General features: G+C 35.8%; 3 protein-coding genes across 5 annotated transcripts; all 3 read left to right on the top strand.

Moving 5' to 3' along the window:
- The first annotated feature begins 3,605 nt into the window (after positions 1–3,605).
- On the top strand, positions 3,606–5,353 carry LOC111803335 (Presenilin-1). The gene has a single exon (XM_023687687.2). It carries the CDS (start codon positions 3,721–3,723, stop codon positions 5,089–5,091), a length of 1,371 nt encoding a protein of 456 aa, XP_023543455.2. The 5' UTR covers positions 3,606–3,720; the 3' UTR covers positions 5,092–5,353.
- A 7,124-nt stretch (positions 5,354–12,477) lies between these two features.
- On the top strand, positions 12,478–15,271 carry LOC111803356 (F-box family protein). Of its 2 annotated transcripts, none has more exons than XM_023687718.2 (5): positions 12,478–12,760; positions 12,985–13,158; positions 13,432–13,600; positions 13,679–13,819; positions 14,888–15,271. In XM_023687718.2, the coding sequence occupies exons 1-5, from the start codon at positions 12,534–12,536 to the stop codon at positions 14,915–14,917; spliced, it is 741 nt and encodes a 246-aa protein (XP_023543486.2). In that variant the 5' UTR covers positions 12,478–12,533; the 3' UTR covers positions 14,918–15,271. The 2 variants fall into 2 exon arrangements, with proteins under 2 accessions (XP_023543486.2, XP_023543487.2); XM_023687719.2 differs by having other exon boundaries at positions 12,479–12,760; positions 13,438–13,600.
- A 1,042-nt stretch (positions 15,272–16,313) lies between these two features.
- Positions 16,314–17,686, top strand: LOC111803350 (transcription factor MYB60). 2 transcript variants are annotated; one of them, XM_023687711.2, is made up of 3 exons: positions 16,314–16,594; positions 16,736–16,865; positions 16,956–17,686. In XM_023687711.2, the coding sequence occupies exons 1-3, from the start codon at positions 16,462–16,464 to the stop codon at positions 17,593–17,595; spliced, it is 903 nt and encodes a 300-aa protein (XP_023543479.2). In that variant the 5' UTR covers positions 16,314–16,461; the 3' UTR covers positions 17,596–17,686. The 2 variants fall into 2 exon arrangements, with proteins under 2 accessions (XP_023543479.2, XP_023543480.2); XM_023687712.2 differs by having other exon boundaries at positions 16,455–16,594; positions 16,736–16,858.
- Positions 17,687–24,835: the final 7,149 nt, after the last annotated feature.

The following is a 24,835-nucleotide window of genomic DNA, read 5'->3' as shown; positions in this document are numbered from 1 at the left end:
TGAAATACAACCCCGACGTATGCATGAAAGATATGATAAACGAAATGTGAAATGATATGAAAAACGATATCATATGTACGAAACGCTGGCAGGGTTGTATTAAATGATACTGAAAATGTAAAAAATGTTGAGACCTCATGCATTATTGTGTGCTCATGCATTGGGAGATACCCCTTACCCTTCACAATAGTACAGACGCGTACGTTACGAGGCAGAAAAACAATCATTATGGTTATCATAATGTTGCAATGACGAAGCAGGAGAACGATCATTATGTTTATCATAATGTTGCAATGATCAGGCAGGAGAATGATCATTATATTTAACCTAATGCTGTCGTGACGGTTACTAGTTTTAATGGGTGACTGGTATAAGGAGATCCCAAAGTATGCTCACCCGACAAGGAAAATGGCCCAGCGGTGTGCGAACTGACTGGTGAGCCCCATACTCACATGTATGGGCTGTGTGTGGAATATATGGTACACATCCAAGTTACCCGTTAAGATAGTACCGTAGGAAAATAGACTGATATGATAGGTCCCGTCATTGCATTCGCATGATCTTGTATTTAACCCCCAACAGTGGGGTCACTTATTAAGTATTTCTTTAAATACTCAAGTCAAGTGCTGCTTTTATTTCAAGTTAAGGCAAGACATTTCTATATAGCTAACGACAGCATCGCAACTCGAGACCATGACACATATATAGGGCAGTCGTATTTATTTTCTTAGACTTAGGCTAGAATATGATGTTTTTAATTTAAACGTGTATTTATTTTATTTAGTCTTTTGTTGTGTCGTTTTTAAAGGTGTTTTTAAAACACGTAAGTCCATGGCTATGTTTTAAGATGAAGGTGACGTTTTATGAAAGTTTAAATGAAATACATTCAATGTTCATGATATATATACAGTAACGACCTTAAATTAAGTAGAAAATTTCGGGTCATTACAAAATTAATTCATTCATTTATTTAAAAACAACTAGCTATCTTGAATGAACTTTCTCCAATCACAAAAGTAGTTTGAAATGTCGGGGTAATGTCACGACATGATTTACGAGGCTTCGAATCTCGAACCATGAATAAAAACACGAAAAAGAAAGTTAGTCAAATAAAAATAAAAGAATGACAAACACCACAATTAAATATAAAACAATTTCAAACTACAAGAGAGTGCTCTTCAAATTTGTTACAAAGGAGAAGAAGAGATCGGAATACAATATTACATAGATCCAGTCAGTAAAAGAGGGATCGTTTGAAGAGACCATTCTTGTAAGTCAGATTTCTAAATTTCTAGTTGTTGTCTAATTTTATTAATTTTCGTTCCGATTATTTTGATTTGGGTTGGAGAAATATGTTTTAGGTCATTTTTGTGACGATCCATCGTAAAATTTTGGACAAAAATCTACCAAAATTGGGCAACAAGTAAATAGCGCCCAAACAATAGGTTCGAAGTTGAACCTTCTTCAGCTTTGGAACAACCCTACCGTACGCACAAACTCGACCCATGTCCACCGCTTATCCCAACGTCCACTCCTACATAGTTCAATGCGTGTGAAGCCCAGGTCCATCCTCCCTCGGCCTAACCCCAACTCCAACACCTAATCGACAATCCGATTCACGATCCAAGCTGTCCATGACCAAAACTGACTCGATCCCCAACCCAAATAGACCTAATTCACTACCTTACCGATAATCCAACTCAACCCATGACCCATGCCTCGACCCAACTCATGATCCGCACCCTTCTCTAGTGTCTCATTTTGACTTGTTTGGCTTGGATTGCATAATTTTTACCCCGCTCGACCCTTTCCGACCATTTCTATCATTTTTTATTCTTTTTATACTTTCAGAGGTGTTGAGGTTAGTATGAACATTCTTCGGTCAACTTGAATTACTATTTAGTTAAAAGTAGATTTAATTGATACCATTAGATAAATTAAATAATTTATTATCCCTTAACTTGATGTTGTGTGCCCATGTAGGTTGAATTGGATTGCAAACGACAAATATGAGCTAGCACTAAGGATAAATTAGTTACTCTGGCTTAGGCCAACGATGTAAGTGACTATTCGTTTGGTTGAATGAATTGTATAATGTATGAACGATGCAGACTTTATGGCCCCGGTACATGTCATGTTTATGCATTGTTTGATGTTTGTTATGCTAATACTGTAACGACACCAAAAAAATAATAATAAAAATAAATAAATTAAATTTGGTCATCGAAGACTCGTGAGAATTCTTGCGACACCAAAATTCTCGTTCCCACCTTGACCACGCCTTCCCTCGACTCCTCGACACGCCAAACATGAAGATAAACGACCTCCTGTCCCACTCCAGAAGCTCACCTGCAAGGAAAAGAGAAGGAACGAGAGAGAGAAATAGAACGAGAAAGAGAGAGAGGGTCTAAATTTTTCCAATGAGATAATCGAGGAGATTTGACGTCGAAAAGACCGGTGCACACTATGAAAAGGACCACCGACAACTACACGTACACAAATTGTAAGTTCCCACGCTTTAACAACGTCGCTCTTTGTTGGAAATGAGATTTGGGTTTGGATTTTTGGAGCCTTATACATCTACGTGTTATAGGTGCTTACAAGCCATGAAATGTTGTGGACCGAAGAAAGGGGACAAACATAAAAGAATCGAAGGAAAACGACAAGAAACAGACGGTGTAGTACAGTTTACATTAGAGAGTAAACGTTCAGAGTTTTTAGCGTGAACCGTGTAAGAAAGACAAGTCTTGTAATTCAGCATTCATCATGATCCATGCATAAGCGTTTTACCTTTACCTGAACAATATAAGGGTAGCATGTGACTAGAGTATTTTAAGAAATATTCAGTCAGTCACCCCACTGTTGGGGTTAGTAATGCAATCACACACATAACATGATTGAGACCTATTCTTTAAAATCATATTATGACCTTAGGCTCCTTCCAATTCCGGGCAGGATTGAATGTGCAATACTTCCCCACACACGACCCACGTACATGCATGCACGTGGACCCACTAGGCAAGCTTGTATACATACCCTCTAGGCCTAACTTGATCGGGCACAACGCGTTAACGCATCATCGAACACCGTAAAAAAGGAAAGACCCAACAATATCATGGTGAACATAAATATCGAAGGTATATGCGTCCGTACTAGCATAACATAAAAGTATTGCGATGCACATGACATACATGCATGTATGAGGTCCCTATGATTTTCATTCATAACATAACATTAACATCATTCTCTTTTTCCTTTTCTGGTACATATATGCATCATGTATACATGACAGTCATCACATGATCCATCACATAGCTTTACATGGCAATATATAACATGATGTAACATGCATACATATCATAGCATCATATGTCATTACATAGAACACATACACATAACATAAATTATATAGTGCATGCAGGGGCCACGGGTATGCACCATCATACATATATATGTATGTGCCTATATATATATATATATATATATATATATATATATATATATATATATAAAATAAAAAGAAATTTAAAAAAATTAAAAAAAAAAAAAAAAAAAAAAAAAAAAGGAAATAAATTAAAATTTAATTTTCCAACAAGTCTACACCCTACAGACAGAAATTTCCCCTTTCTTCCTCCCTCCTCGGAAGGCGTTGAAATGGCACTGGAAACTCAGAATCTCTGATTTTATCCCAACTGCTCGGCGTCGCCGGAATCCACCGTCATGGAATCTAGCGTACTGGAGACGATCGGTGTCGAGATCATCGGTGTCATGTCTCCGGTTTCAATCTGTATGCTTCTCGTCGTTTTATTGGTCTATTCCCTATCTTCCGCTGACCCTCTCGCCTCCGCTCCGATTCGCACCGCCGCGAATCTCGTCTACCTCGAGAGCCCTTCCGATTCCGCCGCTCAGAAGCTAGAAGGTGCCCTTCTCAATGCTTTGGTCTTCGTCATTCTCATCGCTATTGTTACTTTCCTTCTCGTTGTTCTTTATTACTACAACTTTACCAATTTCTTGAAGAATTACATGCGATTTTCTGCGTTTTTCGTGCTTGGTTCCATGGGAGGCTCCATCTTCTTGTCTATTATCCAACATTATTCTATACCGGTTGATTCGATTACTTGTTTGATTTTACTGTTCAACTTTACGGTGGTGGGAGTGCTCGCGGTTTTCTCAGGAGGAATCCCTATCATCATGAGGCAATCGTACATGGTGTTTTTGGGTATAATTGTGGCTGCTTGGTTCACGAAGCTGCCTGAGTGGACTACTTGGAGTTTGCTCGTAGCCTTGGCTCTGTATGATTTGGTGGCTGTTTTGGCACCTGGTGGACCTCTTAAGCTGCTGGTGGAGTTGGCCTCGAGCAGGGACGAAGAGCTTCCAGCTCTGGTTTATGAGGCTCGGCCTACAGTCTCGAGGGGTCCAGAGAATCGGGGGGGATTGGGACTGTTGGTTGCTGGAGTCTCAGATTCTGGATCAATAGAGCTTCAGGCACCTCCTGATAACAATTTGAACCGTACTGGGAATGAAAACCGACATAATTCTGATCGCCCTGCTGCAGACTATCAGAATTTTCAGAATGAAGAGGTTGAAAGAAATGGAGATGAAGGGGAGAGGTCGCCGTTAGTAAGTTACTTGCGAGAAAGACAATCATCAGAGAGCGGATCATCTGGTTATTCAACTGAAGTTCTTACTCCAGATATGCGTCGACACTTTGGCAACAGAGAAACTGAAATCCTTATAGCTGAGGAATTGTCTCCTCTGGTTGAATTGCCACCATCGCGAAACCAGAGAGAAACGGCAAGGGCTGCCCATACTGAGGTTATGAGTAGAGGTATTAGGCTTGGTCTTGGGGACTTCGTGTTCTACAGCGTCCTCGTGGGTAGAGCTGCAATGTATGATCTGATGACAGTCTATGCTTGTTATCTTGCTATCATCTCAGGACTTGGATGCACTCTCATTTTGCTATCCGTTTGCCATCGAGCTCTGCCTGCACTTCCCATATCCATCACTTTGGGTGTCATGTTTTACTTCTTGACTCGGTTAGTTATGGAGCCGTTTGTTGTAGGGACTGCCACAAATTTAATGATGTTCTGATTCTACCTTTTTTTCGAGAGTTTAAATACCATAGTAGAGAAATGTGATGATTTAATAGGCACTGGATTGAATGACAGTGGAAGTGCATATATTCGTATAGAGTCCCTTTTCTCCTTGTGCATCTGCAAGTGTTTCAATGGTAGATTTTAAGCTCAGCAATGCTCACAGGTCACCATTTCTAAACTGTTTAGAGAAACTATTATATGTCATCATAGTGATTTTTCAAATTCTCGATTTGATTTCAGTTACTCTTTCTTCGTTACTTGTATTCTTCGTATATTTGCATTTCATTCTCTGTTCATACAAAATTGAGACGGTGCTGAATCTAAATTTCACATACTACTTTTATGTTTGACTGAACGAAAAGTGCAGGAGTAGAAAATAATGGGGAATGGGGTGAGTCTTTCGAACTTTCGTTCGAATATGCCTATGCAGGAAAATTACATGACTGACTTCCATCTTGGAGCTATATTGTTATTTATTTATTATTGTTGTTGTTATTATTATTGTTTATTTAACATTTTTTTGTTTATTTTGTTGATGAAAAACAAATGTTTCATTGATATGATGAACTATTCAAAAGGGGAGAGTTACAAAAAGGTCCTCCAACTCATCAAGAGATCATTTAGACTATAATTTGTAGAAGGGGTGAAAAATATTCCTGTTCTTCCTTATCTCCAAATACACCAAAGGGAGGCTCTAATGAGTAGGGCCAGAGAATTTCCTTTTCCTTCTTGAAAGGCTGCCTCCGATAGCTCTTGTAGAAGGTCGTTAGTGTCCCGTCGAATAGGAGTTGCCATTCAATTATTCCAACATTATGGCTCCAGAATTTGCTAGCAAATTCGCATGAGATAAACAAGTGTCCCTGTGTTTCTGCTTCTTTACAGCACACTTACAGCAGCTGAGGCCTGAGGGAAATGGTTAGATGAGGATGTGGCTGCCTTCTTTGGATTGCCTCTTGAGTATTAATGGTTATGTGGCTGAGCGCCCAACAAGAAAAAGTTATCTTCATGGGATATTTGTCTTCCCACATTCCATCATGAAAAGAGCTTCTGTGAGTATATTTAGATTTTTTAAGCTCCTTGATCATGAATTTGAAAGAAAAACTAGTTATGAATTCGTGGGGCCATGTCCATCTACCTTATGAGGAGTGGGAGATGTTGAGTAGCTTTTATGGAAAGATGTTACATTCGGTTAATTCTTCCTTCAGCAGAGTCATTATTGTCAATGACTTGATATAGTGTTATCCTCCTTTGAGCTTGACTTAGCAAAAGATTATTAACCTAGAGCAATTTTAGGATAATTATTCAGTAGTTATTGATTTGAAAGTTTATGAGATCGATTAGGAAGATTTAGTAGATATTGATTTGAAAGTTTAAGAGATGAGATTGAGTAGTTATTGATTTGAGGAGGAAGTATAGGAGATCGATTGTGCAATCTCCACTATGAATACTCATGAGATGTATGTTATTTAAACAACAAAAAAATAGAATTAATAAAGCATAAGTGCTTAAGGTTCCTCCATTCAAAAGCTCTCTCCCCTCAAATTGTTCTTCCGCTTCCGTTATTTGTTTCGACATATTTCGATTGTAGCCTACGTAGATTAGGTTGTTGCCTAGTATGGCTTGAGTTTTCTCAAGCTCAAGTAGATTTAAGCCGTGTCTACATCAAGGAACTGATGGAATAGGCATGTTTTCTCGAGTTTGCTCTTGCCCTGGAACTCAAATCCTAAGTAAAAAATTTAAGAATAGGCTTTGGGTATCTTTTAAACATCAAAAGTGCATTTGAAATGATCTTTTGTAGTCTGTGTTTTCCATAGGAAAAGAAAACCAGAAAAGGAATCAACTTGTGTAAAATAGTTGTTTTCTTCCACTGTTTTTTTGTTTGTAGCAGCTAGATCGATTTCTTTGCAGAACAATAGATTTAAGGTATCATATAATTGGTTTCAAATATAGCATTATTTGTCTTTGCAACATCACTTCACATTGTCTGTGAAACCTTGCATCACACAACAGGAAAAAATTGTTGATAGTAATGACTTCCATGTACAAAACTTTTTGTCTTCCTTTATTGTGGTTTGTCATGGAATATGAGCAGGCGTGGATGTTCTTATCTTGTTATTTCAAAATGGTATAAACTCTCTCCACCTTTGGGGACATTCCTATATTTGCTTGTACAGATGAAAGAAGATATTTGCAAAGCCGGCTTATTTTCAGGTTGGTATACCCTCTTTTTCTGATTCTTCTGTTCTTTTTGGTTGTTGGGTCTCTTTTCTTGCTGCATTGTGTTTTAGACCCTTTTACCTTCTTTCATTCTTCTTAATGATTTCTGTTTGTTAAAAGAAAGTCTTCTGTAACGGTCCAAGCCCACCATTAGCAGATATTGTCTTCTTTTAACTACATGTGTCATTATAGCCGTTGTTATGTTCAGTCATTCCCTGTCTGTTTAGGCATTGTTGGTATTTGCTACTAGTTTTATAATGGTCCAAGCCTACCGCTAGCAGGTATTGTTCTCTTTTAACTACATGTGCCACTATAACCGTTGCTATGTTCAATCATTCCCTGCCTGTTTAGGCATCATTGGTATTTGCTACTAGTTTTGTAACGGTCCAAACCCACCGCTAGTAGATATTGTCCTCTTCTAACTACATGTGTCATTATCATTCCCTGTTTGTTTAGGCATGGTTGGTATTTGCTACTAGTTTTATAACAGTCCAAGCCTACCAATAAATATTGTCTTCTTCTAACTACATGTGTCATTATAATCATTGTTATGTTCAGTCATTCCTAGTCTATTTAGGCACGATTGGTATTTGCTACTAGTTTTGTAATAGTCCAAACTCACCGCTAGCAGATATTGTCCTCTTTTAACTACATGTGCCATTATAACCGTTGTTATGTTCAGTCATTCCCTGTCTGTTTAGGCATTGTTGGTATTTGCTACTAGTTTTGTAACAGTTCAAGCCCACCGCAGCAGTATTGTCCTCTTTGAGCTTTCCCTTAAGATTTTAACACGCGTCTGCTAGGGAGAGGTTTCCAGACCTTTATAAAGAATGTGTTTCGTTCCTTTGAACCAATGTGGGATATGTGTAAATTTATAAATAAATATTACAGCGGACGGAAAGTGGATAATCTCATTTGGGTAGCTTCTTATTACTGCAGGACTCTTCTACCTCTTACCAATTCTCTGCATCAGGTTTGTTTCTTTTCTTCTTCTCATCTTTATAACTTAACTTAGCTGCCATTTTGTAAACGGAGTATACTAACTTTTTGTAACAGTTTAAGCCTACCATTAGTAGATATTGTCATGAGTTTTCTCTAGGTTTTTAAAACACGTTTGCTAGGAAGAAGGGTCCACATTCTTATAAAGAAAGTTTCATTCTCCTATCCAATTGATGTGGAATCTCACGCTCTTTTAAGTTACTCTAGGTTATAGCTGCCATTTTGTAAATGGAGTATACTAACTTTTTGCAACAGTGTAAGCTTACCGCTAGTAGATATTGTCCTGGATTTCCTCTCAAAGTTTTTAAAACACGTTTGTTAGGGAGAGGTTTTCACACCCTTATAAAGAATGTTTCGTTCACTTCTCAAATCGATGTGGAATCTCACACTCCTTTAGGTCACTCTAGGTTATCGGAGTTAAGTATATTATGACGTGTGAAGTACCAAAAGTTGAGTAGTTTTGGGTTAAAATTATATTTTCCATCCCGACATTTAGAAGCAACATATCAGATTGCTTTTATAGGCCATGTTAGTTACCCTAGTCTTTTCTGATTAACAGCTAACATTTGTCTAGAAGGCATGTCAATAAGGAATCAAAATTTAAAGTTGAGAATTTATAATATAAACTTCTCTTATGGATGACCATCAAAATTCATGAACAAGATCTCTTATTTAGTATATGCAGTATTACTTAATATGTTTTATAGGCTTTGTATTACTGTTTATGTCTAGGTGATTATAGGATAACGTTTCAGGTACGATGGGGGTAAATATCAATGTGGCAACATCGAAAAGTTTAACGTATAAACGGGCGAGCTCACACGACATTCTTCCTACCATTGCTCTCTTCCTTCTTTTTATTTGTCCTTCAATGTTCGATCACACTTTTTTTTTTTCAGGTTAAAAGACACTAATGGTCTCTGAATATTCGTAAAAATAACAATTTAGTCTTTGAATTTTAGTTTGTCATGATCGTACTTTCAAATTTATAACACTTTAGACTTATGAACTAACAATTTGGTGGTTTCTATACCTCAAATTTGTAACAATTTGCAGTCATTTTAGTGTTGGGGTTAATAATGCAATCACACATAACATGAATTGGGACCTATTTTTTAAAACCGTCACATGACCTTGGACTCTTTCCAGTTATGGGCAGGGTTGGATGTGTGGTACTTCCCCACACATGGTCCACGTACGTGCACACGGACCCATTAGGCGAGCTCGTATACGTACCCCTAAGCCTAGCATGGTTTGACACAACACATTATATGTCGCCGGACGCCACAGAAAAGGGTACGCCTGCATGATATCATGACAAACATAAATATCGAAGGTATGTGTCCGTACTAACATAACAAAACGAGGAAGCATCTTGATGCACATGATATACATACATGCATAAGGTCCCCATAATTTACATTTATAGCATCGCATTATCATCATTTCCTTTCTCCTTTCATCCATGACATATTACATATATGCATTATGTATACATGACAATCATCACATTACCCATTATACAACTTCACATGGCAAGGCATGACATGACATACATAGTATTTCATTTTATTCATAACATATTGTATTGGATATCACATGTATACATTACATAGCATCATATGTCAATACAAATATCACATAAACTTAAGGTACAATAATATGGTGCATGCAGGGGCCATGAGGCATGTACAACCATACATCATTCAATTATCTAACTCCAACAGTAAGGTCACTTACTTGGTTGGCAGTAGTCGGAGTCCCTAATTATTTAATAGCTGCTTCGAAACTACGCTACAACCTTTAACTTCAGTTATATCAATCCATATCACATTCATACAACACATTAATATCTTAGACTAGCTAAATTAGGAAGATTATTTCCAATATAAGTTCTCAAGCTACCTAAAATTGAGTAAAGGGAAGTTTTACTAACTTCAAATGCCTTAAATAAAAAAAGTTTCAAAAGGGTCGAAAATTTAGGAAAGTGTAAAAATTGTATACCAAGCCACCTAAGTCCAGAAGACACGAGTCAGTCGAGATGCTATGCAGGCCGATGCCAAGTCAAATTTGAGCCGCGACTGGGGGAGATCATGCGTAGGGCACGTGTGAGCTAAGGGAGACGCGGGTTGTCATTGGGTCGAGGCACGGGTGCATGGGTCGTTGAGCTGGGTTGAAACAAAGCGAACTAGTTAGTTGGGCTAGGCCAAAACGAGTGTTGTGAACAGTTAGGCCTACACCTTAAGCTGACGCAATAAACGTTTTTGTGGGCTGTACTCAGGTCCAAATATTTGGCTTGACGACTCATCTCTGATAAGAATCATGGTGTCCCAAATGTTCCAACTGGACCTATTACACGTACAAGGCCAAGAAGATTCAACAAGCATTCATTCTTCATCTACAAAATTGGATAGACTCGGTTCAACCATCATTTCATGTGTTACAAGCCGATTTAATTGAGGAATGACCATTTGGAGCTTCAGAAGTAAATATTTGCTCGGTTGAAGTAGCGGATGAAGTTGCAAGCATAATTTCATGAGTTGTTAGAAAACTTTATTTATAATTTTTAATTTCATAAAGTTTGTAATGATCAAATTGACTTCGTCTTTTGTGGAGATTGAAGGAGATCGGAATTAAATCACGACCGCTAATTTCTTTTGTGCGGAGGCTATAAATACCTACAAATTATTAGGTAAAAATCAAATTTGTGAGGAATGAAATTGATCTCTCAAGTTGAGACTTTCCCCCTTAGACATTCGAGCATCATCGCCGTTTCTAAGTTTCAAGCAATTATTGTGGTAAATTGCATCTGGGTCATTCAATCAAATCTTTATCAAGTTCGATTGTGGAGTGACTCAATTTAGAACAAGATTTCAAATCTTGCTTCTAGATAAGAAGTAATCTAATCCTAACCTTATCTCTTGGTTGATTCTTTGCTCGAGTAGTACTAAGAATGAGGGCTTCAATTTTCTTCTTTTTTGGCGACATTTTCTCCGTCGATTCCTCTACCCACGACGACTGCAATACTCCCTGTGAGGTACTATATCCACCAAGACGTCAAAGTGAGGAATGAAAGGATAACGTCGTCGTCGTAATTTTCCGTCGATGGAATTTCCTTTTTTTTTTCTCAGTTTCTCTCTCTCTCTATTCCATTTTCTCTAGGTGTGTCTGTGTTGCAAAATGAATGTGGAACGGATGGGATGGATTAGAGCGTGCTACTAGGGGATTTATGGGGGCGTGGAGCAGTTTAATTCTACGGCTTCAATGCCTCGCTAGAAATCTCGCAATTTTTAGCGAGGTTTCGAATAAAATGCATTAAAAGCTTTAAGATGTTGTCCCTACTATTGGGGTCAGAGAATGCAAATACATGAAACATGAACGAGACCTATCATTTAAAATTGTCTTTTTTTAGACAGCTCTCCCGTCAAGACAAATTGGATGTGTATTTACTTCTCTACACATAACCCACACGTGCAAGCATGAGCCATCAAGTGGGCTTGCACACCCCTACGACCTGCTGCGGTCTAGCGTCTCTGGTGCTGTAGTCGACCGTCGTAGAATCATGATAAACATGATGATCATTTCCATTTCATAGTGTACGCGTCCGTACTCATCATAAGGGGAAGTATCCCAATGCACGTGAACATACAATTATGTATGAGGTCTCAACATTTTTCAACCTCCATTCCTTTCTCACATATTATACTCGGTAATATGCATACATAAAATCTTACAAAATCATTTCATTCATAACATAACCTTTAAATCATAGCTTAAGGATTATGCATCGTAAATCTTCTTATCTCGAAACATATCATGGCCTAACACAATCATATCATAGTATATCATAGCATAATATGACATTTCATTTATATCTCAACCCAAATCGTACGGGTTGGGTTAGATCATATTTTTTTTAAAACTCTTCAATAGTGTTACCAATATACGACACAACTTTATTATTATGCTATATCTGTTTGTATGTCAAAATAACCTTGAATTTTTCATATAATAAATAATATCAACTTACAAATAAAATAATTAAAATTATTATTAAAAATTAAACAAATAATTACAAATAATTGTCAATATAATTAATATATTAAATAGAATTTTAATTTTTATGAATTAATTAAATCTCCTATAATATGTATGAACACACAATACATTGGATTTTAGGGCTTTGTACGATCGTTCCTTTCCATCTTCGCGAATCCGAAAATGTCAGAATTGCCAGACGAGCTATGGAGACAAATTCTGGAAATTGGTGTTAAGAGCTGTGATTTCACTTACAGAGATCTCTGTTGCATCTCCATCTCTTCTCGCCGACTTCGCCGCCTCTCCGACGACGAATGTCTATGGTCTCACCTTCTCTCCTCCGATTACCCTTCCTCATCTTCTTCTTTTTCATCCTCCGACGCCTCTTCGAAGTTCCTTTACAAACTCAGGTACACGGAACAATTTGTGAACTGCACCATATCTCTGATTTTTTTTTTTTTTTTTTTTTTTTTTTTTTTTTTTTTTTTTGTGTGTGTGTGTCGTGTAATGGCGTTTGGTTAATCTGATTACGATCGGACGAATTTGTATGTTCGTGTTCCTTTCCTCTTCTGGACGATGATTCTTTTTTTTTTTTTTTTTTTTTTTTTTGGTTTTTGGTTCTTGTTCTGGTCAGGTTGGAGAGAGATAGGTATAAGAAGGCAGAGAAGCATAGGAGAGCAGTGTTTAGAAAGAATAACCAAATAAAGGCGCATTTTAGAAGGCTTGAAGAATTAGAGGAAGGTTTGATGGAGGAGACCAAGAAATTGACAAGGACCTTGACGGAATTGTCTAATTTACGCACGGTCAGGTAGTGTTCAGCAATTAATTCAAAATTTCAGTTATATTTTCTGTTCTTTCCTCGTTTGATGCTTTAGAAGCTGGTGGAAATGAGGGCAAAATGAGTGCTGGAATCCTAAATCTTCCTTGGAAAATTCTTGGAACTTGTGTGCTTCTGCAACTTAGTTGATTGCATTTAGTAAAATCGTTGATTGGAATTGTTGAGTATTATTCTGGGCAGTGAGTAAAATGTCAAGTTTGGTTTATATTCAAAAATTTTAGATATGATAATTATGTTTGGTAGTCACAGGGAAGCATCAGTAGCTTTGAGAGTCTGGCAGCCAGAGGTCATTAGGGCAAGGCAAAGGCAAATTGTCGAACAATGCAGCGTGTCTGTTGATTCTCGCTTGCGGACTCTCGATATGGAGCTCAAGCTTTGCGAGCTACAAATTTCCATTTCTAGGAAAGCACTTGTAAGTTTTAAATGTGGAAACGTTATTTTCCCATTTGATAACAACTGCAATTTTAATTTGTAACACTGCTCGCTACAGAAAGCTGAAAAACGGAGACTCGACGTAGCTAAAGAAGAGTTAGCTTCATTGAAGTACCACCCTCTAAAGTACTATCATAGATTTGTAGATAGCAGTAGTAGTGAACCTGGCATCAAGAGGAGGTCAGAGGATGTAATAAATGTAAGATCCTTGCTTGTTGCTTATACTTCAAATTTTCTGATTTTGTCATCTCCATGATGGTTTTGTTACCACGAAATCTAACTGCTTGTCCCCTGTTTGTTCTTGAATTCTAATGTGTGCACTGTGCTCTATTAGCAATTTTCTTCGTCAACCATCGTCACTGTTTTCACGTTGTGTTAGAATCTCTCCCAGTTCTACTAGATAAACTTGTTAGGATACTTGGTATTTCATATAATGAAAGTTTCCTATTGTGACCATGTAACGGCGTTCGTTATTCGTTGGTGAATTATCCAATATCGTCTGGAACTTGATGTTTTTTTTGAACTTTGACCTCCATAAGTAACACATATATTGAGGTGGGAGGAGGCTTTTTTCTTGTCATTGATTTGTAATTAGGTTGGATTGTTACTTGTTCTATATTTTATATACATGATCGGTTAAGATGTAGACATGTATATACTGTAACCGCCCAAGTCCACCGCTAGCAGATATTGTCTTATTTGGGTTTTCCCTTTCAGACTTCCTCTCAAAGTTTTTAAACCGCTGTCTTTCAGAGTTGCACAACGGGATCGGTACTCATTTGGGGAGGAGAACAAAACATTATTTATAAGGGTGTGGAAACCTCTCCCTAGCAGATGCGTTTTAAAAACCTTGAGGGAAATCCCGAAAGAAAAAACCCAAAGAGAACAATATCTGCTAGCGGTGGGCTTAAAATAGATTTGGAGACAAAATTAGCTTAGTTTTTAGAGTTCACCGTGAAAATTGTGCCTTAACTCTTTTCGTTTAATCAAACTGTTGTCACATTAACTGGTTTGTTCTCTTGTGGTCATTTTTAATCTCTAGCAGAAATTTCTACTTGTAACTCAACCTTCATGATTCAGTATTATTTATGCCTCAACTTTCACGTGCCCTACTTAGATAATCTATTCTCCTTTCTGGCCCATATCGGTACCGTTTCTTTATTAGCTAAGTCTCCATATGTACGGTATATGTTGCATGTTTGCTTAAAATCGAAGTGCGAACCAGTACTGATCGATAAAACATGCTTGATTGTCAATTTTTTCTCAGAGCCAGGTAAAACAGTTACGGAGCTCGTAACTACCAGAGATAGCATTGCCAGTTGAAGAACGAGCCCGCGACTCATAGACTGTGGCTTGGTTTGGAACTACTAAAGACTGGCTATGCATTAACTTGAGTAGCTGAGATGAGTGTAACTATCAGGTGTTCTGCACTTAATAAGATTGAGTCATACATTTTAGTCAAATGGGCAATTCTAGAAATAAGTAGGAAGAGTTTCATTAAGTTTATATCATTATCATGAAGCTATAGACAAAGGGAATCTTTTGTTTCAGGTTCGATGTATGAGCAGAAGATTCAAATCTTTGACCTCTTGATTGATGATATATGTCTTAACTAGTTGAATTGCGTTGAAGTTCAAGCTTCTTTAGTGAATCTTAACCTCTTGATCGATAATATACGTCTTAACTAGTTGAGTTATGTTGAAGTTCAAGCTTCTTTAGTGAATCTTAACCTCTTGATCGATGATATATGTCTTAACTAGTTAAGTTATGTTGAAGTTCAAGCTTCTTTAGTGAATCTTAACCTCTTGATCGATGATATATGTCTTAACTAGTTGAGTTACATTGAAGTTGAAGCTTCTTTAGTGATTTTTATCGTTGATCTCTGTTGTTTACACCAGCTATGATTCCATTTCGAAGAGTATGAATCCTATTTTAAGAGTATTGAATATTGTATATAAAATTATTGGCTAAACTACGTATAAAAAATAGTCGAGAAGATAGTTTTATAACATTTATGAAGTTGGAGAAAAATATCGTTTTATTTTATAAAGAATAAAGGGCAAACTTCAATAGTAATTATTTAATTTGATAACTATTTAATTTTTTGTTTTTAAAAATTAAACTTATAAATATTTTTGTTTTGTTATATACTATTTTACAAAAATAAAAAAATAAAAACCACAAATTTTAAAAACAAAAAACAAAATTATTATCAAACGAGTTCATAAAAGCTTATATTGCAAAAGAAAGACTACGAACAATTTCATAAACTAAGATAAAATTTTAATTAATTAATCTCGTAAATTTTAAAATAAAATAAAAATAAATAAATAGAAAAGATTTGATTCGATTACCACGTACAAAAAAAAAAGAAAAATATATAAAACCCGTTTAAACATAGAGATAAACTAAAAAATTTTAAACTCAATGAAGCTCAACTCGCTCCATAAAATTAAATCAACGTCGAAATTCACAAATAATTCATACGAAAATCTTAAATTATAAGTTTAATTTAAAATTAGTATACACTAAAATTGAAAGAAAAAATTCTTTTAAAGACGAAGACTATGAACAAAATAAATGCAAAAAAAAAAAAAAAAAAAAAAAAAAAAAAGTTTGGGTTGGAGAGGTGAGTTAAGAGTGGTGTGTATTTAAGCAATCACATGCTGACAACAACACACTGTTTGGAGAGAGAAACATATATATATATATATATATATATATATATATTTATATATATAACAAAATAACATATGAGTTCTTGAAGCCTCCATTTCAGTTGGGGGAGAGATTGGGAGAGACAGGCGGAGAGACAGGCGGAGAGAGAGGCAGAGAGAGAGCATGGGAAGGCCTCCATGCTGTGAGAAAGTGGGCATCAAGAAGGGTCCTTGGACTCCTGAAGAAGACATCCTTCTTGTCTCTTACATTCAACAACATGGCCCTGGTAACTGGAGATCTGTTCCCACCAACACCGGTATCTCTTTCTCTCTCTACTTTCTCTCTCCTTTCCCCTTTTTAGATCCCGGGTCCGATCTCTCCGCCGTTCTTTCTTCTTTCTCTCCGAGATCGAATGAGTTATGGTAAATCTAATCTTTTTATTCATATACGACGATAGGTCTGTTGAGATGTAGCAAGAGTTGTAGGCTACGATGGACCAATTACCTGAGGCCCGGAATCAAGAGAGGCAACTTCACGCCCCACGAGGAAGGAATGATCATCCATTTGCAAGCTTTATTGGGTAACAAGTAATTCTCTCGTTTCTTAAACAAAGTTCAATTCTTTCGAGATTCGAGCGAGCGGATTGTTATATGATAAATTCGATCTCGAATTTGCAGATGGGCTGCAATAGCTTCTTATCTTCCCCAAAGGACGGATAATGATATCAAAAACTATTGGAACACGCATTTGAAGAAGAAACTCAAGTCAGCTTTAGATCACTCAACAACCTCGGAATTTTTCTCAAAGGGTTTCTTCAATGATTCTTCCACATCCACAAGGACTTTGGATTTCGATTCTTCCTCCGCTTCCGTCTCTGCTTCCTGTTTTTGCCCGAATCGATCCTCCGCCGCGTCGCCGTCGTCGTCGTCGTCAACTTATTACTCAAGTGCCGAGAACATCTCGCGCCTACTTGAAGGATGGATGAGATCGTCTCCAAAGACTAACGACAACGACAACGACAATCCATTCCATTTCGATGAGAAACAAAGTCATCATGGAGATTCCGTGGTTTCTAACCAATGTCGAGAGGTGAAAACCGAGCAAGACGGGAACAGGGTAGCATCCATGAAGGAGATCGAGTCGATGGTATCGCTCGATAACGTGGGGGCGTCTTGTGAGAATGATAATAAGCAAAATAGAAGCGAGAATAATAATAACAACAACAATAATCCTCCATTGTCATTTCTTGAGAAATGGCTACTTGATGACACTTCTGTTCAAGTAGAGGAGATGATGCCATTGTCACCAATGTTCTAACGACTTCTTTTTCTTAGTATTCAATGAATTCCCGACCTTTGTAATTGTAATACTAATTACTTTCATCAACGTTCGGTCATCTTTATACTTACTTTCTTCTAATTTTTTAATCACGAGTTTCGTCTTTCCCCAGTAACGATTTGACCTGAATTCACGTTCGATAAGCAAAACTGAGTCATATCGTCATTTTGACCTAGGAATCGAGTTTTTTTAGTACAACAATTGGTTCTAAATTGTCACGGATAAGTATTTTGAAATTTACGAACCAATTAGACAAAAAATTGAAAGTTCATTAAGAACGACCCATATCTAAGATTCACATCAAAATTCGGAACCAGATTGAACCTATTTCTTCTTTCTCCTGAACCTGAACCTCTATTCCCTGAGCTACTTCACCTTCTTTCACTCTTTTACTCGACTGTAAGAAACAAGAATTCGACAGAACTCAATCACTTGTCCCTATTTATTCACTGTAAACGAAGGAAGAAAGACGAAACCTTCACCTATTTATTCTTTCACGAGGGTTGAACTATTCTTTCACTCGGTTTAGCATTCCCTTGTAACATGATAATGTTACCTACTCCTTATTTTTTAGAATGAAAACTATCCCCACAAATCAACACGAGCCTCGTTTTCAGCATGTTTTATTTTCGCTCACACTCATCTTGCGAAAAATTTCTAATAGATCACTCAACATAGAATTACTTTAAGTAAAAACACGAAACTACCGTGATTGAACCACAAAAAAGGAAGGTGTCCTTGTTGATATAAATATTGAGTTTCGGTTCTTTTAATTATTTTTTAGCTATCATATTATCCACGTCACTTTCATTCGATGTGGTCCTAGGGAACAGTGAAGCTTCATAGGGTCTTTCTGTCCAGGTGTAGGTAGTCTGCATCTTCACAAACATGTCTATTTCACCGAGCCTCTCTCCAAGACAATGCCTAGATCGTTACGCCTTTCGTGCGGGTCAGAACTTACCTGACAAGGAATTTCGCTACCTTAGGACCATTATAGTTACGGCCGCCGTTCACCGGAGCTTCGGTCGCCGACTCCCCTATCATCAGGTCACCAACTTCCTTGACCTTCCGGCACTGGGCAGGCATCAGTCCCCATACATGGTCTTACGACTTTGCGGAGACCTATGTTTTTGGTAAACAGTCGCTCGACCCTGGTCACTACGACCCCCTTTGTGAAGAGGCACCCCTTCTCTCAAAATTACGGGGCTATTTTGCCGAGTTCCTTAGAGAGTTGTCTAGCGTTACGTCTGTCTTACCAAAAAAAAAAAAAAAACTTATTAAACATTTTTTTAAAATATAAAATTGAAAAAAAAACATTAAATTGTATTTATTACAATAACATGCAAAGGACACCTCTCATTTTTTCTCTTCTTTATACATTATTATTATTATTATTATTATTATTATTATTATTATTTTAATGGTATAAAAGAAAAAGGTTGTCACGAAAATCATGGAAGCAAAAAAAAGAGAAGGGGAAAAGGGAAAAATGTATGAGAAACAACCAAAGAAACTTGTGATCTTTTTTTCACCTTTTTCTTTTCTTTTTTTTTTTTTTTTTTTAATCATTTTTTTTTTCTCGTTCTATTTTATTATTTTTCTGAAAAAATAACTCCAAGATTACGTTTAACTCTCAAAATAACTTCAATAATACACTCATCACTAATTTTAGATAGAAATTATTGATATTTTATTTTAAAAATACTCTTCTACCCCTTTTAAATCTTTAAATTTTAAAAAATTTCATTAATATCTAACTATATAAAAAAGAATTTTAAAAAATTATTACTGTCCGTATATTTGGAGAAATTGTCTATTACATATTTTAGATATCTCGAAACTTTAAGAATATTAATGTTATTATTATTATTTTTTTTTTTGTAAGTTTGTAGGTATTTTTGAAACGTGATATTAATGGTTCTGTTCATATACTAACCGTAAGAGTATTTTTAAATTTTATATAAAAAAAAAATTAAGTATTTTTGAAATTGTTACCTTTGAATGAGTTTTTTTTTTTTTTTTTTTTTTTTTTTTTTTAATTTTAAGGGTATTATTGAAATTTTTGAAAGTTATTCAAAAGTAATTTTTATTAATTTTGGAATATAAATGGGATTTGTCAAACTCGGTATGATCAACCAATTAAAGTATATTATATTCTTGATTAAAATACCATAGTATATACTAAAAATTTCAACTTTTTAAGCTTAAAATTATAATATGAACTTTTTAATCGAAAACATCTCATTGAAAAGTCTAAGCTCGCCGTATAAAAAGTTAAAATAGACGTAAAATTAGAAATTAGTAAAATATGTCATCCGTAAAAACGGTGAGATCTCACATTGGTTAGAGAGAGGAATGAACCATCCTAAGTATGTGGGAATCTCTCTTTAGCATACACGTTTTAGAATCGTGAGGCTAATGTCGATACATAACGGGCCAAGAACACCGTTCGCATGGGATTTTGCCTTTCTCGCTCCTAAATATATACTATTTGATTGCATTTGACAAAGAGTCTAAAATTAATTATTTAATTATTTTTCACAAATAAAACTATTTAAAAAAAATAATAATAATAAAGGAAAGCCATATTTTCATATAATTATTTAATAAGGAAGTTCTATAATTTAAAAGTAATGAGAAATAATAAAGTTAGTATTGAAAGGATGCCATTATTGATTTCTATCATTAAATGAAAACTTAAAAATGAAGGAACAATAAAAAAAAGACTTTAATATTCAATTTTTGTAATGAAACTACATTTTTTTTCTCCTTCCAAAATTAATATTTATGTTTTCATAAATTATTACCTTATTTATTGCATTTTATAATTCTTTAAAAATTATATATACGACGTTTTCAATTTATTTTTGTGGAGATCGAATTAGGATTATTTGTGGAAAATTTTCAGGGATCGAGTCTTTTATGTTTTCTGTTCAATGTATGGAGCAGAAGATTCAAATATCTGACCTCTTGATCGATGATATATGTCTTAGCTAGTTGAGTTATGTTGAAGTTCAAGCTTCTTTAGTGAATCTTAATCCCTTGATCATTTTAATCGGTTTCTTCTAAACGATGACCATGTGTTGAAAAAATCATGACCCTGAACCAACCAATCAAACATTCAAACATATATTGTGTGTCGAACAACCAACTGCAAACTGAAGTGGAGATCGTGAACAACCAATTGCACATTGAGACATAGACCGTGCGTTGAAAAATAAACCAACTACACGTCAGTTGTGATCTCCCCATGTGCATATACTTCCCAACTAATCACGTACAATTTTACCCTAGTAGTCGCGGTGCTCATTGTAGTCAAACTTCACAGTTGTGCTAACTCCTTCTAATGTAAACTTAGATGATAAGGCTAAAGTCATCGATCCATATGGCTGCACAATTGTGCTAAAAAGGTGGATCGATTGATGTTGTAGATAGGATGTACCCAGACGAGTGCCAAATAACACTATGAAGGCAAGGTACGATTGCAACAACAATGCACAAAACCAAACACTCGACGACGCAAGGCACAAAATTAGATTGAGCTAAATTTGACTATTTTTTTGTTTGAGATGTGAAGCCAAAGCGAGATTTTGCTTTTATAGGCCGAACTTCAACTTAACGAACTTTTGTCCTAAAAAACTTCGTTTATCAAACTACGCTTAACTATGCAACGTATTCATCCCCTCTTCATAACTTGCACAGGTCTTATCTCATATTTCAAACTATCATCCAAATGTAGGGACTCAAAATCAACTACACAAGACAAATTTGTAGTTCTAAATCTCTACGACTCACATTAGCACAACTCTTTTGTTTACTTTGTAACGTACATCATCGTTCTACTCTTTTGAACAATCGTCTCTATGTTTGATTTACATCGGATAGTATAATATTTTCATATCATAATCTTGCCTAATTTCAACTACCTACTTGACTCATATTAAGTTTCTTCTATGTGAATAAATATCCAAACCTTCAAAGCAAATACCGATGTTACCCATTTTAGATTGTGTATCGGCTAATCATGTTCACAACTCTTCATTTGATGGGACCCATGCACAATAACATTTCCATGTTGCAAAAGAACACAATTTAATATTTTTTTTATAACGTCATTGTACACCACAAAACCTTATGTCCCTGTTGGCATAGTAAGCACTAGTGCTGAAACCACACGTTATTAAAACATATAATGTTAGTAGCAAATCTAAAACTAGAGGTTGATGCCAATATATAAATTCCAAATAAGATACAGATTACCTTTTATTAAAAGTTTGGTCCCTCGTCCCACCTTTTAAAGAAAAACAATGTTAAAGATTTATAATTTCTTGAGAAACGGCTCATTTATCAATCTAAACTACTGTTATAAATATACATCAACTTCAGCATCTCATCTATATTTTATCAACCTACCTATAAAATCAAGATATCAATAATTTAATCCAGGTGAAGATCTAAATTCTAGCAAGGGATTGGAAAGTTTGAATGTAATCTAATTGCTGGTTCTAGTGCAGATCCTCCGAGTACACCATTATGGCGCACAATTTCATCTGACCATTTCATTAACAGAAAAAACTAGACATACACCCTTTCCGTGTAAAGACTAAAGAAACTTTGTCCTCTGTCATGGCATAGTACTTTTCTAGTTATATGATATGCAATACAACTCTCCCTCTCCCTCTCCCTCTCCCTCTCCCTCTCCCTCTCCCTCTCCCTCTCCCTCTCCCTCTCCCTCTCCCTCTCCCTCTCAAGGTTAGAGAGAGAGAGAGAGAGAGAGAGAGAGAGAGAGCTATCACATCAGTTCTTGGACACATTACTTCCGAACCCCACCTTATCAAAAAATAGCAATGCATAATGAGAGTGAAATAAAAGCCACCAATGGCTATGATCCTACTAACTCAGCATTAAACAGCCAGCCTTCCTTCTTCTTGATTACAAATACTGTTGCATAGGACCACCACAGCCACTATGATTTTAAAATCTACTCTCGGAGTACACTAATTTAACTTCCACCTAGGATGAGCTGGTAATATGTGACTCGTGTGTGTGTTAACATCGTGCTGTCACTCTAACTTTATGATTGGCTACGTCCTGATCCAAGAGTGATTTTATTTTTTTACCTTCAAATTTAACTTCAAAAGATTTATAAGATTATTTGTGGTGATTGGGTCTAGATAATTGTTTCTGAGAATATTTGCTAAAACTATCTTACATAAATGGGGTGAAAGTTCTCTATTTATAATCATTTAGAGAATCAAATAAATTACAAAAGATACCGAAATAGCAATAAATGTATACAAGATATTTGCATATAATAAAAGGAAAATGTGATACTTATGGTTAGAAGGTAAATATCTAGACATTTGCTTATAATAAAAAATCAAATATGATATATATGATAAACTATAATTCAAGACTAAATATTTTTACCAGTTCTCTCGTTATTATCATTGTAAAGTTTTTTTTTTTTTTTTTTTATAGGATTTTGTCATTTATTCTATATATTTCGATCCTATAATAAGAAAAGATGGATTAAAATGCCTAAACTTTAGACAAATCATATTATATTTTTATCTTATAAGCCCATACTAAAATAGAATAAGACAAAAGATAGGACTGAAGTATTTGTGAACCAAATAACACGTAAGTTGAGACAAATAAAGCCTTATCACATGACTGGAGCTCCAAGAAATTATTCCCTTACTAAAATTTGAGCAATTATCATTTAATTTCAAGGGGGAAAAGGAGTAAAAAACTTACATGATTCCATAAATGACCCACTTATTGTCCACGGATGAGCTGATCCCACAGCCTTGAATGCAATTGAATCCTGTCCAATTCATAAAACAGCTTTTAAAACCCTTTCTTTCTCTCTCTAAGTCAATATCTATGTAACAATGGCAAGGTAATTGCTAAACGCAAGTCTACAGCATTTAAGTAACCTTATTTATAGCCTTCAAATTAGGACAATTACCTGGACCCAGTTATTACAGAAGAAAAAAAAGCAACCCATCTTTCTCAAAGGCCTGAGAGGTCATTAGAGTCAATAAAATCTTGAGTTTTGTTTATCTAATATCAATTTCAATAATAATGAACCTTCCAGAATAGTGTCATATCGCCTGTGATAGATAGATAATGCAGGGAATAGATGGAACCCATCTCAACTACAAATCAGAATGTAAGACTAAAAGGATCTTCTAATGATCTTTTTCTTTCTTAACAAACAAAGGATTCTTTGGGGACCTGGGGTTGGTCAGGTTTCTCGGTTGGGATGAGACTAATGGATTCTGATCATTCTTTTGTCCAATAAATTCTAAGTGGACAATGTTTTTATCTTGTTTTCATCATTTGGAAAAAAAAAAAAGAAAAAACTTTTATCAGAAGGGGTTCTTTATCCACGGGCGTCTGTGTTACATCTCTTATTAATTATTGATATAATCTAATACCTTATTTCTTTTGGTTTGGATTAACCTTTTTGTAAGGGGATGGACAAATATTGTCTTTTTTTTGGCCTTCCCGTTTTGGGCATCCCCTTAGGGTTTCTAAAACGTATCTGCTAGGAAGAGATTTCCACACCCTTAAAAATAATGCTCCCTCTCCCGCTCCAACGGATCTCACAATCCACCCCCTTTAAGGCCTAGGCCCACCGCTAACAGGTATTGTCCTTTTCGAACTTTCACTTTCGAGCTTCCCCTCAAGGTTTTTAAAACACTTCTGCTAGGGAGAGATTTCCACTCTTATAAAAAAAAAATGCTTCGTTTCCCTCTCCAACTAATGTGAGATCTCACACCTCTTCTCCTTTTTTCTCTATAATTATTTCCTAGGCCCCAAACCCATTCTATTCATCATGGAAAGTGTTTCCTCAAGTTTAGATAGAATCTCAACGATTTTTAGAGTTTTTGTGATTTACGTCGGTTTCATTTTATGAAAGATTCATTGACATCAATACTTAATTGACAGTTCCACAAATTTAACAGTCTAACATTTCTATACTTATTTCACTATGGTGAAGGTACACTAACCTTTATAACTACAGGGTATTAAGAAAAAGATTGAACCCAAAACTTCTAATTTATAATAGTGCTCATGGCTAATGGCTTTCCAAGAAATCATTAATGCCCAATCCGTCAGGATACTGATTGCATTAAAAGACATGCTCCATTTGTTTAAACAAATCCAATATACCGTAATACTAAATTCAACGGAAAACTTTCCTTTC

This window comes from Cucurbita pepo, chromosome 10 (assembly GCF_057944985.1).
Source record: "Cucurbita pepo subsp. pepo isolate OVF chromosome 10, ASM5794498v1, whole genome shotgun sequence".
Lineage (NCBI taxonomy): Eukaryota > Viridiplantae > Streptophyta > Magnoliopsida > Cucurbitales > Cucurbitaceae > Cucurbita > Cucurbita pepo.
Note: the sequence above shows the minus strand (reverse complement) of the source record. Positions and strands in the feature narration are given on the sequence as shown.